At 40.1% G+C, this 19,550-nt stretch overlaps 1 protein-coding gene across 2 annotated transcripts; it reads left to right on the forward strand.

Moving 5' to 3' along the window:
• The first annotated feature begins 2,445 nt into the window (after positions 1-2,445).
• Positions 2,446-15,899, forward strand: TMEM165 (transmembrane protein 165). Of its 2 annotated transcripts, none has more exons than XM_063310801.1 (6): positions 2,446-2,659; positions 6,637-6,862; positions 8,181-8,356; positions 11,785-11,967; positions 13,238-13,343; positions 15,624-15,899. In XM_063310801.1, the coding sequence occupies exons 1-6, from the start codon at positions 2,480-2,482 to the stop codon at positions 15,656-15,658; spliced, it is 906 nt and encodes a 301-aa protein (XP_063166871.1). In that variant the 5' UTR covers positions 2,446-2,479; the 3' UTR covers positions 15,659-15,899. The 2 variants fall into 2 exon arrangements, with proteins under 2 accessions (XP_063166871.1, XP_063166870.1); XM_063310800.1 differs by having other exon boundaries at positions 2,452-2,659; positions 15,265-15,899.
• Positions 15,900-19,550: the final 3,651 nt, after the last annotated feature.

A 19,550-nucleotide genomic window follows, 5' to 3' on the forward strand; every position in this document is an offset into this window, starting at 1 on the left:
CACACGTATGCCAGTCCTATGGTTCATGTCACCACACTGATGCATAATGCGTGTTTCATCATTTGCCCCCTCTTGAACCCCACTCCAAAGACGCCTATGCGTATTGGATATGGGAAACAAACAGTTCTCATGAATAGGTAGGTAAGCAGGCTTTTGTTCTTTATTTTTTAAGAAGAAAAAATAGATTAGAAGCGAAAGATATAACCTGGAGACATGGCCTTCCTAAGTATGTTTCCCGCCTTGAGTTATTTATAAAAATAATAAAGGTGGGATAAAAATTAAATAAATAAAATGCCAAGAATGAGGAAGAATAAAACATCCCTAAGCTTAGTGTGCTAGAAAGAAAAGAAAAAAGGGGGGGAGGGAGGGAGGGGGGGAGGGAGGGAGGAACCAACCAACCAACCAAGCTTGGGCAAGATATTTGATGATAAACTACTGCAGCTGTCATTTGATACAATAGGGCTTAGCTGCACAAAACCTTTGCTCAAGTACAGTGTAAAGTTCTGACAGAGTTGACTCAATAAAATTCTGACTCATGCATCCAGATGAAATGCAGGTTTCAGATTTACTGATGATGTGTACAGATTAAAGCAAAAAGCCATGACTAAAAAAAATTCTCACACAGCTACCTGATAAAAGACACACAGGCATGTCAAAACCTCCTACACACACACAGACACACAAACAGACTCTCGCTCGCTCGCTCACTCACTCTTTTTCCTTAACAGTCCAGTATTCCACTCCTGGCTGGCTGGTACAACCTTGGATTATTTCTTACTCTCAACAACCCCCCCCCCCCATCCGGAGCTTGAGATTTGTTGCTTCAATGGCAGAGAACACAACAGATCTAACAACTCTTTGATTATGGGTTCTGACATACGGTCACTTTGGCTGCTATGGGAATAGCAATGATTTTTATAGTATTATCTAGCTTGGTGCCTGAGGCAAATCTTTGCAGAAGTCTTTGCTTTAATATTTTTTTAAATAGTGCTACCAACAGTAGGAGCTGCATTTGATTTCTGAGCAAACCCTGGATCGTAGCACTGGAAATATTCTGGATATAGTCAACAGACTTCCAGCAAAATAAAATGACAGGTTTCCTGTCCTCAGCTATTTGGAAAGTCTTGTGGCCTTTAGTTTGAGTCTACTTTGAGGCATGAGTACCTAAATGTGTACCTAATTATCTGAATTTCTGTATCACTTATGCGTGTGGATGGAGGCATATTCGCACACTGCAGTCTCCATCCTGATCTTGCCATAACAAGAGGTCACTGCACTCAGAAGCATGTCTGAAAGGAAAGCCAAATGAGGCTTATAATTTGAAATCCCAGTAAATGAGAAATTATCGGTATCCAGTATTGTCCAGTCGTGAGATAACTGTTACATATTTGCTAAAATTGTTGGCAAAACAGCTTCCTCCTCTATCTGCATACTTCTCAACTTACAGTGATTGAAGGCACTCTTCACTCAAGAGCTATACAATAACTAGAGTTTTTCCTTGAAGATTTGTGGTAGGAATTTACTTGGCTCTAAACATTTACCAAGCTGTTCAAAATGAATGTATTTCTTACAACATCAATATTTCAAAAAGCTTCAGGTTTTCAAATTGTACAATTATTGCTAAAATTCCATTTTTTTAATTGTCAAAAGCTTGGAAAGGAATCCAATAGACCTGTTACAAATACTGACAGACTGCACTAATGTGTTATAATCAAATGCTTAAATTTTTAAAGATAGATTAATAATTTGGAAGTACTAAACTCATGATTATTTGCCCTTGGTTGCTGATTTACTTGTTTTTTTACATTTTGACTGATCTTGAAAAAGCTAAGTAGGACCTGGTTCGTGCTTGGATGGGAGGCCACCAGGAAATGCAAGGGCTGCTGTAGCCAGGATCAAATCCCAGAAGGGGGCAAGAGCAAACCACTTTTGCTAATTTCAAGCTACCCTTGAAATTAGCAGTTGAGCTCTACCTGGAGGAGACTTTGCACAGATCTGCGTGGGAGAGGTTAACCTCAAAGACTAGTTTTGGAGCCAGTTACTGGATTTCCGAATTATTGGAAGTTTCATAACTTTCCAGCTCCTCCCCCAACTCCCTGCCAGAAAACCACGTGGGGTTCCGTTCCGCTTGGAGAGCGTCGCGTGACTCATGTGATTGGCTGGCTCGTTTTTCCCACCCCCGCTGTCTCAGTTTAGCGACTTCCTCTTAGAAGACGGAACAACTAAACGTGCTGGTTTGGGTTCTCTGACGCAAATCCCAGAGCGAGCGGGGAATTCCCCAATCAGAGAAGGGATCCGAGGCAGGGGCGGGACGTCGCTAAGGCTTCGGTTGCGTGGCGGAAAGGCGAGCCTAGATGAGCGGCTTGGTTTGGGTGCACGATTGGCCCGGAGGAAGCGGCCATGGCGGTGGGGCAGCGGTCCCCCGCTTCCGCCCGCTCTTTCTGATAGCGAGAGAAGCCGGCCGGGCTCAGGGACGATAATGGCGGGGGTCCCGCGGCTGCGGCCGCTGCTCTGGCTGCTGTTGCTGGCCGTGGCCTTCGCCGCCCCGGAGCAAGAGGCCGGCCGCGAGCGAGACCTTCCGCCTCAACAGGAGCAGCAGAAGCCGCCGCCGCAGCAGCCGCAGCCGGTCGTGCAGGGGCCGGATCTCGCCCGGGCGGAGGTGAGCTGAGGGAGGCGGAGAGCACCGCTGCCCTCCTGCCGAGCGAGGAGGGGGCGGGTGGCGACGCCGAGCCGGCCGCCTTGATACGCGGTACCCCCTGAGGGCTGGACTACAACTCCTATCGTCCCGGAAGGCCCGGGGGAAGCCTCGGCCGACGTTGTGGGCGGAAGCTGCGGAAGGCCCGACTTCTCCCCATCGCTTCCCCTTCTTGCCCAAACGGCGGAATGTGGCTCTCCCGCTCTGTCGCCTCTCCGCTGTGGGGCGAAACGTTGGCCGGGAGGCGCTGAGGTGTGGGGTGGGAGAAGCCTTTTGGGGCTACAGCCCACACGAAAGTTGATGGATGCAGGCATACATACATACTCCCGCCCCATAAGCTGCTCTGCCCAGTTCTACGCTCCTTTTGCTTGTAACCCTTAACGTTTCTTTCTCTTAAACGCCTCCCCTTATATAAATCGTAGACACTGCAGGGAGGGGAGTCCTCTTCGTCTGTGGTAGGAAAAAATCAGGAGTTTGGTAGTGTATCCAACTAACAGCGTTTTATTAAAAGGCATCAGCTTTCCTGAGCTGCCTCTCACTTCATTAGAGGTGTAGAGTGCCATATGAAACATGCTTAGCTTGCTTTGCTATTTATATGCGTCTTACCAATGTCCTGTAGGTGAGCTGCAAACAACAGCAGCATTAGTAATTTATGGTTCACATTTTCCCAAAATCATTGTTTAAAGATTTGTTTTACACTTTGTATATTGGAAGAAAGAGTGGTAGTGTATTGCCTCACCAGGTACAATTGCTGTCTACCATGTAACTTACTCTCATTAGGTTGATTTGAAAATAGTGATGTTGCCAAATTACACAATCAAGATCACATATTCCAGACCATTGTGACCTTTCAGCAGCCTTGAAAGGTGAAGGTATTTCAGGGGTTTGATTTGATTGTTGCAAGATACATGACAGTAGTTCAATTCTGTTAGAACACAATGTTATTTTTTTTCAAGTTTCTGTTAGAAAGTACTGAACATGCATGATAGCTTGTTTCAGAGTGTGCAATGACAATTTGTCATTTTATGAATACACCAGCCCATTACTTTAACCCATATACCTCAATGTTTTTCTAAGCAGAGATAATATAAATTTACAGATTTGTATAAGTTTCTTAATTCTTTCAGTTGTGCTGAATTAAGCATCTTGGCACCATGCCTATATAGTGTTGACAGTTCAGTTGGAACACAATCTTGTATTCATCGTCAGAAAAACATGTCTATTGCATTCATACATTCTTTACTCAGAGGTTTCATTAGAAGTTCTAAACCATAAAAAAGGTGACTGCCCCCCTATTAAACAGTTTTTAAATCACATGTTGAGGGTTAACATTGCTTAAACAAAAAAGAATGACCAACTTAAATTTTAATATTGATTATCAAATAGCAGGGAGGGTGTCTTTTTTAAAAAAGTATTGATTGTATAGTCCCAAGATAGGTTTGTCTTCAAAAACAAATATGAATTGAAGTTTCATGCACTCTTCCATCTACAAGCTAGTGTTTCATGATACTCCAAATCTTCACCTTTACTGATTGTTGAGTAATAACTGACAAAGAGCAGACAAGGTGAAACATGTTAGATGTATTTGCATAACATGTATCATGTTTTTGCATGATAAAATCAGCCTTTATTTCTGAAGTACTACAGCACCTGATAAGAAATATTTGAGACAAGCAGGAACTAGCTTTCTTTGTGATCTAGGACAATATATATGACTATTTTTTAATAAAAAATACTTAGGATATATTACTGCTAAAACTTATTTCACATATTAAAAGTAAAACTTGCAGCTGTATTACTTTTCTTAGAATTCTCTTAATATTTTTATCTCTGTGTTAGGATGTGCACTCAGCAGACATGTTCAGAAAGAACATAACTTTGAACAATGAGATAATAAAATGACTCTTGGATTTAGAAGGTCAGCAGTATAGAAGAAGAATAGTAGTATATTGATCTCAATTCTGGTGACAGTTTGGAAAGGACTTTGCATTAGAATCCCAGGTATCTGAAAAGAGTGCCTGGCTTGAAACCCAAATGTCAGTCTGCTCATTCATTGGTCTGGTCTGCCATTGCTCCTCTCAAAGCAGTAGCTGGAAAGAGTATGGTTTTGATTGTGGGGCTTGACTGAAACTTCTTTAAGGAGACACATCTAATGCCTCTGGATTTATTCTCTCTATTTAAACAAGTTAGTCACTTTATCAAACTTTATCAAGCTTTTTTTTTTTTTTTTAAATTATCCCGCCTTTATTATTTTTATAAATAACTCAAGGTGGCAAACATACCTACTACTCCTTCCTCCTCCTATTTTCCCCACAACAACAACCCTGTGAGATGAGTTGGGCTGAGAGGGAGCGACTGGCCCAAGGTCACCCAACCGGCTTTCATGCCTAAGGTGAGACTAGAACTCACAGACTCCTGGTTTCTAGCCCAGCACCTTAACCACTAGACCAAACTGGCTGTCTCATATTTTTATTAAACCTTTACTGTCTTCGTTATATCCATTTGTGAAATGTAGTATTGGTTGTTATGGATGCTTATATTATATGTAGTCACAAATCAAGGATTGCCTGGGTGATCATAATCTAATAAGAGCTAGAAAGGGGCATTTAAGACGTATAACTCCCTGGTCAGTACAGTACTGAAATTAAAATCAATCTTCACATACAGTTCTACTGCTGAACTACTACTCCTGCTAGGAATTTTTTCTCTGATATTTAATAGAATTGCTTTTTTTATTACTCTAAGCCACTGCTTCCCAAACCTGGGTAAATTATCCAAAATTGGGCAAAAGTGGTTTTTCTTTGGGTAACAACACACGAATCCATTAAATTGACTTAAAGTGTTTTACCTACATTGAGTAAAAAGGACTTTCTGATAAACAGTTTTGGGTAATGAAGGAAAAAGTTTGGGAAGTACTGCTCTAAGTCCTGTATTTTGGGACAATCTATTTTGATTACCTTCTCTGTGACATCCATTCAAGTACTTGAAAACAACTATTGTATCGGTTTTCAGTAGTTTTTTGTTCTCAAGACTACACATAATTAATTCCTGCAGGCACACCTCCTAAATAATTGTTAGTATAATGAATGAAAAATAAGTAAAAATTTGTTGGAGCGACTACAATTTATCTTTGAAGAAATGCAGATAGATGACAACTAAGGGTAATGTACCATAACAATATAATGTGAAAAATAGAATGCCAATGAATCAACATTTGAAGTGCAAATTATTTCCATATTTTTGTTTCAGCATGGATAAATAAAAACATTGATAAATAGTTAACATTAAATATCAATGAGAACATGTGATCTGGAGATGATGGTGATGGTGATTTTATAATATATTAAATTTGTATGCCACCTGACTCTCAATGACTTTGGGCAGCATACAAGTTTATGCTTAAAGAAGTCTTAAATACAAAAAAAAATTGCATGAAGTACTCTTAAATTTGTGAGTTTTTAAGAGTTGACACCAACATGAGGCATATAATAAAAAAACCCTCCTAAATTTAAAGCTAACCATCAATCAAATACTGTATATACTCACATATAAATGGACCCTCAAATTTTTAATGAAAGCACCATGAAAAATGTGCCACCTGTCAATAAGCCGACCTGCATCTTTCATGATATTTTGGTTAAAAATTTGAGGGTCTGCTTATCTGTGAGTCTATACAGGAAATACAGGTACTTAAAGAAGTATTACTGTATATACTTGCAGATAAGCCCATCAGTGGATAAGCTGAACCCAACTCTTTGGGTGTATTTTGGCACCTAAAATTCTTGGCTTATTTGCAAGTATGTATGGTAAGTAAAGAGCTTTAGCACTACTTAGCACACTATCCAATGGATTGCATTTTCTTTTATTCTTAACTGTTGGCATGGTAAGGAACTGACTTCTTTACAACGCAGAATGAAAAACTTGTTATTTTTTCTTTTCAGAAAGGACCTACCCTGGTTGTTCCCATCCATTCCGTTAGTGAAGATTCTTCGGATAAAACTAACCTAGGATTTATCCATGCATTTGTGGCTGCCATATCTGTCATCATTGTTTCAGAACTGGGCGATAAAACCTTCTTTATTGCTGCTATTATGGCAATGCGTTATAATCGCTTAACAGTGCTGGCCGGTGCTATGCTGGCCTTAGGGCTGATGACGTGTCTATCCGGTTAGTGCTTTATATTCTGTATCTGGGAACATATGTCTAAAGGTGAAGTCCAGAACGTGATACATGTATGTGGGAGAGAATAAGAAGGCGACTTCCGACCTTCTCCAATACAGATATAAATGCATTTATAAATATAATTTTTTATCATTTGTTAAACCTTAGTAACATTATTTCTATAAAATCAACCCATTTAATCATGAAAACCCAAAATCAAAAGTTCATTTTTTTCCAACAGTCTAAAAGTGGTTGCCAAGTAGAAACAAATCCAGACACGGTATTTTCTCTTGGCAACGCTGTTAACTTGGCCATTTGGGCCAATTCCATCAATTTAATCATCCAGTCCTCCACTGTAGGATCTTTCCATCTTAGTGCATATAAAAGTCTTGCTGCTGTAATCATGTATATATAAAGCAAAGTCCCATGTTGTTTCTTGAGTTGTTTCTCCGTCAGTCCCAAGAGAAACAGTTCTTTTTTTTTCTTTTTTTTGTAAGTCCACTTTAAGGATCTTTTGACTATTACCACATATGTGGTCCCAGAATTTTTTGGCCTTCCCACAAGTCCACGAAAGATGATAAAAAGGTTATGTGAAACATTTCAAATGTGAAAATTTTCAGTTTAAACTAGGTTGTTCCATTTTATCAGATGTGGTCCAGTGCCGTTCTGACATTATGGGAAGTGTTGCCAGCATAAAACAGCCATTCTGAACTCTGAACACTTCCAGAATGATGGGAAAAGCATTGGAGCACTTTTTGTTTTGAATTTGAAATATTTTGCACTCCACTAGGGGAGCCTTTCTGACATTTGGAAGACCCCAGAGACCATTCTTTTTCAGTGGCCCTTTGGCTTGGGATGAAGATTTTGAGTGGCCATTTGGCTTTTGTTCTGTTACATTGATTTTAATCGTTTTCTTTTTACTTGTACATCATCTAAAGTCTGTATCATTCAAGCAATCTAAAAATTTTATGCAATAAAAAAAGCTACTCTCTCTATGCCCTATTTGTGATATGGGGACAATCCTCTACTTCATATGGTTCTTGTAAGTTAGGATTACTGCAAAATACAGTTTATGAAGTATTTTGGGTATTCTAAAGAGATGTATAAGTGTTAATTTTTATAAACTGATTTTTTCTTGGACTGTTTTCTCTGGATATCAGTGGGGTAGAAATGTGAAAAATAATATATACAAAATGTTATTTCCCATGGGATGAAGAACGTATCATATACAGGACTTCCTGAATTAACAAAAAGTGGTTAGGCAGTAGAAATAAACCAAGTCTGCTTCATGGAGAATCTGAACTGTTTGCTTTTCTGTTCTTAGTTTTATTTGGTTATGCTACCACAGTAATTCCCAGAATATATACCTACTACGTGTCAACAGCGCTATTTGCAATTTTTGGCATCCGAATGCTTCGAGAAGGCTTGAAGATGAGCCCAGATGAAGGTCAGGAAGAATTAGAGGAAGTTCAAGCAGAACTCAAAAAGAAAGATGAAGAAGTAAGTTAAAATTTATAATGTGAGTGAATGCAAAATACCTAGGTGAAATCAGGAAGCCAAGGGAAAATACTTAGTTATCTTTGTTTCTCCTTAGAATTTATCAAATAGACACACCGTTGATTTCTAAGAATCAGCCCTTGCATAGTGACTGCATAGCAAAATACATTAATAACTGGCAAAAACGAAGTCATGCTGCATAATTGGAAAGGGATTTTAAAAGGAATGGCCTTTTAAAAATTGATCTTTCAAATTAAGATTTATTCAGAAATGCAGAGGAAGCTCAATAGTTACCACTGAGCTATTACAGCAACCGCTAGGCAACAGATTCTGACCAGTTTTGGTTGAAGGATCCTCTAGGCAGAAGAAAAAATCACATTAGGCCATTTTTTTAAAAAAAACAGTTATTGGATCATTACCTTGCTTTTAGTGCTTATTTATAAAAATAATAAAGGCAGGATAAAAATTAATTAATTTAATATTAGGGCTGTATAGAGATCCAGACTAAAGGAGAAACAGTGATTCAAAGAGCACCCTTCACTGCCTCCTTTAATCAAATGTGTCTTGTGCCATGTTGGTCCAGGAAAAGGAAACAGCTTCCTGCCAACAGGGGGAACACTTGTTTCCTTCCACAGTTGTAGTCACCTTTGCACCCTTGAATCCAGATTGCTCCACAGCCTTAAACAGTATTTAGGATCACTAGGGATGGGGAGTAAGTGACCAGACACCACTGAGTTACAACTCCAAGCCACCCTAGCTATCATGACTAGTGGTAGGGGCTGTTGGATCCTGTAGTTACAGCGGGTAATTTCTGGAGAGCCACACATTGTTCAGCATTTCATTACCTGGATGGATGTCTGAAATTAGCCGTGGATCAGCCTTATTTCATTAAGACATCTCCCCCATTTCTGGGTATTTTTGTTAGTATTTATATTGTCAGTATAATGTTGGAACACTTCAGTTTTCAGAATTGTTTCCATTTGTGATTATTTCTGAAATCAGAATTGTAGACTAGAATTGGCATTCCACTTTAACTCTGTTTTAAAATCAAATCATTCCTTTATATTCTTTTGATACTCTGTTTCCAACCAAGGATTGTAAAAGGAGAAATTTTTATATCCAGCATAAACTTCAGGATTTAACCACAGTTGCAAGCCTAGGTTAGTTACAGCAGCTTTCTTACTTCTGTACTCATGACTCTTATGATAAAGTGTTAATTACTTGATTGATAGTCTTGTTGGCAGAGTGCTAGAAAGCATTTGGCCCAGGAGAGATCAGAAAAGTCACACACCAGGCATTTCTATGAAAATTTATTTACAGAAAACAAACATATTTAAAGGCTGTTTGCTGAGAGGAGAGATTTCTCTCAGCTGCATATTATCTGCAAGCCTACACAGAAGGGAAACTGAAACTAAAACAAGTTCAGTTACTCACAGGAGCTTTTAGTGTTTTGCATTCTTTGGAAACTACACAGTCTAAGTATTTATCACAGGGTTTTATCTTTAGGTCAGCACACAGCTGTAGCATTTGTGCTATATACTTGAAATTAGCATGACCAAATCTCCTGTGCATCAGGTGTACACATTGGTTATGATATGGCGTGTTGCCAACTGCAGCCTTGCAGCTTGGCTTCCTTGCATTTTGCACAATGTACAAGGAGACTTTTAATATACCAGTAGCACACAATTTTCCATTTTTACGTATCTCGCAACCATTTTTCTTAAATGTTATGACATACCCTGTTGCAGCCAATTGTGCCACAGATAAAAGGTTTGATTGTAAATTTGGCACATACAACACACCTTTTACAGTTTCTCCTAAGCAGGATAAATACAAGTCACCTTGTCCCATAATTTTGGTCACAGACCCATCAGCCAAAGATACACTTTGTCTGTTTGTTTTAGACAGTGAAACAAAAGAGCTTTTACAATTACATAAATGACAATTGGCCCCAGAATCTAACACCCATACATCAGAATTACCCTTCTCAGCAACCTGTGCAATTTGGGTTGTCTGAAGAGCCTTCTTCTGTGTTGTCCTTGTGTTGTTCTTCTCTGTCTTTCTACTCTTGGGTCTCAAGGCACAGTCTTTCTGCAAATGTCCAGCTGAACCACAAGTGAAGCATCACTGGCTGGCTAGCACTGTGGCCTCAGCTTCTTTTCCCTTCTTTTCCCTTGTTTTCTGGTACTGCAGCTTTCCAGAAGAGATGGGGGGGGGATCTTTCCTCTCTCTTCTCCCATTCAGCGAGTAAGCGCTGTGTAACATACGATGGGGTGAGGTCTGCTTCAGGCATAGCCTCCAGGGTACAAATCAGCGTGTCCCACGTTTCATTCAGTGAGGACAGGAGGATATAGGATTTTGTGAGAGGTGTAAATTCCATTCCTCTCTCCTGCAACTCAACAAACAGCTGCTGAATATAATGCAGGTGCTCAGGAAGGCTATCTCCTTCTGCAAGGTAGGCTTTGTACAGCTTTTTTGTCAGGGTAACTTTACTCCCTGCTGTTGCCTTTACATACAAGTCTCTCAAAGCGTCCCAAAGTTGCTTTGCAGACTGCATATCTCGCACGTGGACTAGCTGATTGTCCTCAACTCCCAGGATAATGGTGGCTCTAGCCCACTCATCCTGTCTCAGCCATTCAGCACTGGGATTTGGGGGAGGGGGTTGCTCACCAATTGGCAGCCAAAGATTCTCTCTGCGAAGATACATCTCCATCTTCAGGGCCCAATTCAAATAGTTGGTCTCTGATAGGCGCTCCAGAGGCATCGCTGAGGGCTGAGAGGTAGCCATGGCTTCTTCCTTCTTTTGCAAGTCCCCTCAGCTGGCTCCTTTGTCCTGTAGACTGGGAGTTGCTGGAAAATCTCCAGGTGGCTCCAAAGAAAATCTTCACAGGTCTTTGCTACTTGCCTTTAAATTGTGCATGAGGTGTGGAGCTGATCTCTCTATTCTCTCTGGGTTTTACTGGGCTTACTGGGTTTACTGGGCTGCTTACTGGGCCCATAACCTGTTGGCAGAGTGCTAGAAAGCATTTGGCCCAGGAGAGATCAGAAAAGTCACACACCAGGCATTTCTATAAAAATAATTTTATTTACAGAAAACAAACATATTTAAAGGCTGTTTGCTGAGAGGAGAGATTTCTTTGAGCTGCATATTATCTGCAAGCCTACACAGAAGGGAAACTGAAACTAAAACAAGTTCAGGCAAGTTCCTCCCTTAGGCAATGCAACCATTAACACGTGAAAAGGGGACAATTAAATTCAACCTCTTCACCTGGCCAAAATGATTAGTTATCATAGTAATCTTAATCTGTAGTAGAAAACATATTAACAAGTCTGCATCTTGTAAATCTGATTGTAGATGCATATCTGTAGTGTTCACTCTTTCAATCTGACGGTGGTTCCCCAAGTTTTCTGACAGCTGCTTCTTTTTCTAGCTCCAGAGAATGAAACTGTTAAATGGGCCTGGAGATTTGGAAACGGGTACAGGCCCTGTGATACCTCAGAAGAAATGTCTGCATTTTATTTCTCCAATTTTTGTGCAAGCATTTACTTTAACATTCTTAGCTGAATGGGGTGATCGCTCTCAGTTGACCACCATTGTTCTGGCAGCAAGAGAGGTGAGTCAACTGTATAAGAAATGTGCATGATCAAAAGCTACAGAACAAAATGCTCAGGATCTAATTAGGTATACAGGTAGTCCTTGACTTACGACCATTTGTTTAATGATGGTCAGAAGTTACAGCGGCCTCGGAATGGGTGCTTTATAGCCTGTAAAGCACTTAAGAGCGTCGCAGAATGTCGCACCACCACCCCCTGCAGTAACATGATCACATTTCAGGTGTTTGGCGACCGGCTTGCATTTACAACCAGTTGCAGTGTCCCGTGGTCACATGATCACGTTTTGCGGTGTTTTTTGCCGTTTTCCAGCAAAAAATGCCCATTGGGGAAGCTGGATTCACTTTTAATGACCATGGTGATTTGTGTAATGACCCATGATTCACTTAACGACTGCCATAAAAATTGACATAATATCAGGTCCGGTCACATGGCAACTCGACTTACGACCGCAATGACTTGCGATGGGAACTCTGGGCCAATTGTGGTCGTAAGTCAAGGACTACCTATAGATAGATTAATATTATGATTTGAGCCTTAAGCAGCATAGTAAGTCTTTTTCTCTTGGGTTCTTGCAGCGCTCAGGCTTCTGGTCAGTTTTTAAAGGCACAGTCAGAATGCACACCCCATGGAGTGCAGTCAGTAGAGCTGACGTATCTGAAAAAGGATACGACCTTGCTTACATTGGCACAGAGGAGTGATGGGACCTGCAGTCATGGGACTGTGTTTGAGACCCACATGTTTTTGATTTAATGTTCTGTATGTTAAACTGTTGCTTCCATGAAAGTTGCCGGGCATAGCAACGATGGTGAGTCAGACACAGGGGCAGCTGTAGTTCAGCTCACGTAGTAACCTCTGAATACCTGGAAGTGCAAATGCTGCTATGTAATTAGTCAAATTTTCTGATTTAAGAATAATACATTTTTAACTCATTGCACTTTTATTCAGTCCAATTGGTTAAGTTATATCAGAAAAGAAATACAGTTGCCCTCCTGTTGCTGAGGTGAGCATTCAAATTGAGTTGGAAAAGTACTTTTTGTTTCTAGTTTTCTCCTTCTTTAAATGATTGTGCTATTTTCTGTTATCCCAGGAATGACACTCTAGAGAAATCTCTCTGGTCATTAACTAGGCTGGATGTGACTGACAGCACATTCTCTGTGCGTTTTCATCTGCTTTTGGCCTTTGAAAGTTTCAGTGCATCCTTCTTGAGCAACTGCATTAAAAATCCATAGCTTTCAAACAGCACTGAATGTTCTTACGTCTTTGACACAGGACCCCTATGGTGTGGCAGTGGGTGGAACAGTTGGGCATAGCTTGTGTACTGGCCTAGCAGTGATTGGAGGAAGAATGATAGCACAAAAAATCTCAGTTCGAACTGGTAAGTTCTTGGTAGGAAAAGACATTTATCTAATCTTTGCAAACGAAAGGAAGGTGACATATTTTCTAACCAAGAAAAGATTAAAATTAAAGTGAATCTCTATATAATCTTCTTGGATATGTTTTCAGTTCAGTTCTGTAGGTAAAATATTAAGAGTGCTTGTGACTCTCTTGCATGACCACTAAAACTGTTTGAAAATGCATGTCTTGGTACTCAAAGATGCCACAGGGGAATAATGTGTAGCTTGCATGCTGTTATAAATAGTCCTCAACCTACAGCCATTCATTCATTCAATGACCATTTGAAGTTAAACGGTGCTGGTTATAACCAGTCCTCAGAGTTCCGGCAGTCCCAGCATCCCCATGGTCACATGATCGCAATCTGGATGATTGACAGTCGGTTTGCAGTTAAGACTGGTTGCAGCGCCACACAATCATGTGATTGCCATTTGCAACCTTCCCTGCTGGCTTCCCCAGAAAGTCAATGGGGAGCCGGCAGGGAAGGTCACAAGTCGCTGGGGTAAGTCTCCCCCACCCATGTACCCTCCCCAGCCCCTCTGCACTTGTACCATGCTGGCCACTCATGCACCCTGACCCTCACACACCCTCCCTGAACCACGTCTCTCATGCACCTCCCTCCCTCCCTCCCCCACCCAGCTTTGGTTGTGGGAAGCTGGCAGGAAGTTGCCTTGCCTAACGACCATGGGATTCAGTTAATGATGGCAACCGGGACTGCAGGGATTGCCCTCACTAAGTGATGCGGCCGTGCTTTATGACCACATTGCCTAGCAACAGCAGTTCTGGTCCCAATTGCTGTTGTAAGCCAAGGACTACCTGTAATGTTACACTTTCAGTCACCCTCTTCCCCCTGGAAAGACCAATATCATCACTAGCAATTCGGTAGATTTTGGAAAGCTGATCCATGAGATATATTCTGTTAAACACCTGCTCACACACTTCAGTTTTAGGCATGCCCAAATGAAATGGAGACGTGTGCTTACTATTTTGTTAAGTTAATTGATAATTGGTTCTGCAAAACTAAAATTGGTCAAACCTCTCCATCTACTATATTCTTTTAAGTTCATGCTCATTATTTAGGATAGGAATTTCTGGGGGTGGGGGGGAATCTGTCTTTAATCCACTGCCAGTCAGTGTGAACAGGACTGAACAGATAGAGACCCATAATCTGTCATGCTGCTTCTGATACTGTCTAATCTTCTACTTGGTTCAAGACCAGCTTCTCAAATTTCTCTCATGTTAACAATTTACTAAAAATATTTTGTTGTTAGTCTTTCTTTTCGGGGGGTGGCGGGGTAGAGAGGTTAGGCAGTAGGTAAAAGATATCATTGAAAGAACTTTGTTAAAAGTATTTCTTTCATTTATTTTATTTATTTGTTCGATTCATACAGCTGCCCATCTCACATATATGACTCTTGGTGGCTTACAGGGTTAAAAACATGCACAAAAAATACAAAAATAACCCAAAACATAACAACAGACAAAACATAAAAACCATTAAAAATTATATAAATTATTTAAAAAATAATCTGTGGGAGAACTCATGGTTCCCATGAAAGACATCCAGAGAGATGAGGTCTTCTTAGTTCATATGTTGCTGAACTACACAAAAATCATTTGATGTGGGTTATTATGGTATTTAAACATTGGATAAGCTTGCCATTTATAATTTCTTGACTCTGAAAGTGTTGGAAATACTGTAAATGGGATAAGGGTTGTTTTGGGGTGTCTTCATTGACAGCAGCTTTGTAAAGATGCTGCAAGTGTCAAGAGTTGCTAAGAAGTAGAGGCATGGAAGTAATTTTGTGGGAGTACAAAAATAGCCTTGTGAAATTTTGTCTTTTATATAGGTTCTAACCACATGGTCCTTCTCCCCCCCCCTTTTTTTTGTTGTTCTTTTACAGTGACAATCATAGGAGGCATTGTTTTCTTAGCATTTGCATTCTCTGCACTATTTATAAGCCCAGATGTTGGATTTTAGCAAGACATTTTTCCTTTTCCTTGAAATACAAGAATTAGAACCAGTGACTCTGCCTTTGGTTTCCTGTATATAATGTACAGCTACTTCGTCAAACAAGCACTGAAGATAGGATGCTGTCATTTTATAGTAACAATTAGTTTCATATATTTTGTAGATACAGTTTCTGCTGGACACTTATATGATCTATATATTTGGGACATGAATAATGTACATTTGCTTACTGTATCGGCTCAGATAAACAGGTCCAGCTCCTGAAATTTTGTGGACTTGTTTTACCTACAGATGTTCAAAAACCACTGCTTGAAAATCCCCTCTGATTTTATTGCTCAAGCACAGGGTTCCACAATCAGAAATGAAGAGCTATTCCAGTGACTAACTCATCTACTCAAGACATTGAATGTGGTGGACTTGTGGAAGGATCAGGATACTTTGATATAGAATGTGCTAATTCAGAAATGGTCTCAAAATACAGAATCCATCTAGATATTTACAGATCAATGTTTTTGTATTTATACTGAACATTTGATGCATTTTCAGATTAAAATATTCTTAAAGTGGTCACTGTTTTCTTTTTAGTAATTACAATATGGGAGAATATGGATAAAATAAGTTATCTCCTATTATAGAAATGTGATTGATACGAGTTCTGGCTTCATTCAGAGGAAAATCATGTGTACTGTTCAATATTTTATATTTTTAGTGGTTGTAGCCATTTCTTTGACTCCAATTCCTTTGATAGACAAATATTTCTATGATTTCTCATGATGGCTATTATTTTTAATTTAAGTCATGCTATTATGGAAAAATTATAATTTGACACTGATTCAGTTCACATGCATTGTTCTAAGCTGTGCCATGATACTGCTTTAGCATGTTGTGTGGACTCAGCCAATCAGTATATAAGCTCTGGTCTGTAACTTAGTGTTACATGTAAACCCAGTCAGGCGTAATATTTAACGACTCCTGGCTTAATGTAATTCATGGATCTAGCCATAGTATCTGAGGCACCAGGTTCTGCTGCTAAAGATGATGTTGTACATAAAATATCGAACTGCAGCAATATGGGGAAACAGCTTCCCCAAATTAATGCTTTATAGCTCCTGACCAAATTAATATTGCAATATGAAGGCTGAGATAGTAAGATTTATTGGATTGGAGAGTTCCAAACTTGATCTCCTTTTTGCCCTATGATGCTGGCATTTTCCATATTCCAGAAGTTCTGACAGCAGAAACCATCAAAAGGGGTGGGGTTAAGTATAAAGGAAGGGCTTTGGGTTCAAAGCATTCACCTTGCTTAACTCTCATGCCTGAGGTAGGGGAGAATTTAGATCAGCTATTTTGCTGTTCTAAACTAACTTCCATTGTTTGGAATGGAATTAATTTTTTGAAAGTAGTGAGAACAATTAATGCTATTCTTGTTTTTGATCTACCAGCAAGATTCTGGATTCGCCAATTGCTATCATTAAGCAATAAAATTGCTCTGCTTGTAGCAAAAAAAGAAATCTAGGCTGTAAAAGATGGCTATCAAGCTGGAAAGATTGCTTAAAAATGAATTCTTTTCTGTGATTTTTTTACTGCTTTTATGCTAATCTTTCCTAAGAATTAAAGTCGTCTAATAATGCTTAATGTGTACAGGTATTGCTTGGGGATGATTCTGAGGAGGGGTTCACCTTTCATATAGTAGCAAGCTGAGTTAGGTGATATTCCTAGAAGAGGGGAAAAGAACCCTTTACTGTTTTCCAGGAGTTTAATCTTTTATTTATTTTCTTTTACTGCAGTGGGACTTTAAAAGCATTCTGCTGTTCAGTGGCCTTTCCTACATCTGTAGTGCAAACCTGCCCTGGCAATGTGCTTCATTCTGCATCTGCATGACACTATTTTTAGGTCATCCCTTCCAGAGTCTCTTCAGTCTTAGTGTTTCCCCCCGTAAGTTGACAGCATCTAGCAGGAGTTGCAAAGTGTGCAAAACCTGATGCCAACTCCATTGAGATTGAAGTCAGATGACCTGCATGGAATGGGATCAAGCCCTCCCAAGTGGCGCTGCCTTGGCAGGTGGCAGAGTGACGCCTGCACTCACTGAAGTGAAATGGGGGGAAAGTGCTCCCTAGGGCTCCTTTGCTGACTACCTAGTGCAGGGTTTCTCAACCTTAGCGGCTTTAAGATGTGTGGACTTCAACTCCCAGAATTCCCTAGCCAGCTTGCTGGCTGGGTAATTCTGGGAGTTGAAGTCCACACATCTTAAAGTAGCCAAGGTTGAGAAACCCTGCACTAGTGCCTTTGGTGGTGATGACAGCATGGAACCATAGAGTCAGCAGACCGCTCAGCACTTGATGCATGGGGCCAGTTTGCATGCCTCCCCTGTTCAAATACCAATTTAAGCAAGTCGTATCACATGGCAATGTTGCAGCATTTTGATCAGGACTTTAACCCTTCTTTCATGATAGCCTCTTCCCTTCCATCTCCTGCTCCTTTTTTCTGCAATGGCCAATCCATGGTTAATGATCCCAGTCAATCATCAGCTGATTTTTGGAGTCTCCAAGCCTCCTATTATGTGGGTCTCAAGTCTACCTAGCCCTCAGTCTGGATATCAGGAAAGGATAGATGAGTATTACTGGAGCATTAATATTTGTTTAGAAGATTTATTGTATACCAATGCTTCAAAATCATTCTAATTTAATGCTAAATCGAGGGGAAGATGCAATTTTAAATCCAACATGCAGAAGCTGACACTCCTACTACATTGTTGGCAACTGCTATTAGTTTCTTTAGATGGGTAGTGTGATCCGTGACCATAATGAGCATTTACATAAGACAGGTTCCCTTGAAAACAGGTTCCTCCTCCATTGCAAAGTGTCACAAGAAAGTGGTGGGTCTATTTCCACCTTCTACCGTTGGTGCCCACGACCTCTCTTTATCTTAACAGCGACATGTCCAATGAAAGTAGCTATAAGGAAAGGCTGCTTTTAGAGACAAGCATGTCGTTTTCGTGAATCAGAAAACCTCTCAGAGTTTTCACATGAAAGCCTCTAAATAAATACACAGCTTTATGTGATGAGCTTTCCTTAGAATACTGTATTTCACAGGTAAGGATGTGAGGAAGGCTAACGGGACAGGTATGGAATTCAAGTGTGAATATTTGGAACAGCCCCCACCCTACCCCCAGACATTAGTAATCATCGGGAAAGACTTGAATAAAGACAGATTTCTGTGACCAACAGTGTTAGAACATGTTTCTAATATTACATTCTAGCATTATGGTGCAGTTCTTGAGGTGAGTGAAAAAAATCCATGATATGACAAAAGGATAGAAAGATTCCATCTAAGATAAATGCTTGAAAGACACTACTATTATAATAATATTAACTATTATTCAGGTAAGTTCCTGAACCATTATGTTTTTATTAAAAGGCAACTGGCTCTTACATTCAAGTTACACATTTAAAAAACAAAATCACATCTGTGAAAACTATCAGACATGATTTTGTTAAATGCAGGAAAGAAACCACATAGACTGCAATCCTGTGGCCATTGTGGCGGCACAGCAGACTCATTGTTTGTTTCCCTCCTCAAAATGAAGAGGGAGACTTGAGATCTTGAAGGAGTGGAAATCCAGGCCATTTCTGATACTTGGAACTTCAAAACAGTTTTGTGGCAATCCTCAGCTTTTCCAGTCTTCCCTATCATCCTCAAAAATAAAAACTAGCTGGTAGTTAACCTAATTATTTTCCTTCCTACTGCTCAGAATGGATTGGGGGTTTTTTTGGTCAGAAGTAAAAGCACTGAAGAAGAGCAGTGAATGTTGCTCCTTTTCCACCTTCATTCCACCAGTCTGGAAGCACAAGGGATTTCTGTTCAGTGTTTGTGAGCAATAGGAATCGAGGCTGGAGACAGCTCTATTTTCCTAGTTCAAATCCATTAGCAGGATCGCTGTAATGCAAAATGGACCACAAGTAGCACCAGCCAAATCCTGGGTGCCACTCGTATTAGCAATTTCTTCATCTCCCTTCTCCCCACTCAATTCTTCCTGATTGATTGATGCTACTGTTGTTGAGGAAAAGTAACAGGGCCCATACCACATCAGTAAGAAGTATTCAAGCCAGAAACATTATCAAGACCTTAATGCTTCAAGCAGAAATTTCAAATGTTGTTTATTCAGTTAAAAACCGACACTTGGTAATGGTCACATGAACACTAGGGATCCATATCTAC

This window comes from Candoia aspera, chromosome 8 (genome assembly GCF_035149785.1).
Source record: "Candoia aspera isolate rCanAsp1 chromosome 8, rCanAsp1.hap2, whole genome shotgun sequence".
NCBI lineage: Eukaryota > Metazoa > Chordata > Lepidosauria > Squamata > Boidae > Candoia > Candoia aspera.

Bases quoted from the DNA above. Each gene is read 5' to 3' on its own strand.
- TMEM165 (XM_063310800.1), top strand. From the start codon at position 2,480: ATGGCGGGGGTCCCGCGGCTGCGGCCGCTGCTCTGGCTGCTGTTGCTG. The intron at 8,357-11,784 runs GTAAGTTAAAAT...TTCTTTTTCTAG, and splicing joins TCAAAAAGAAAGATGAAGAA to CTCCAGAGAATGAAACTGTT. The intron at 13,344-15,264 runs GTAAGTTCTTGG...GTTCTTTTACAG, and splicing joins AAAAATCTCAGTTCGAACTG to TGACAATCATAGGAGGCATT.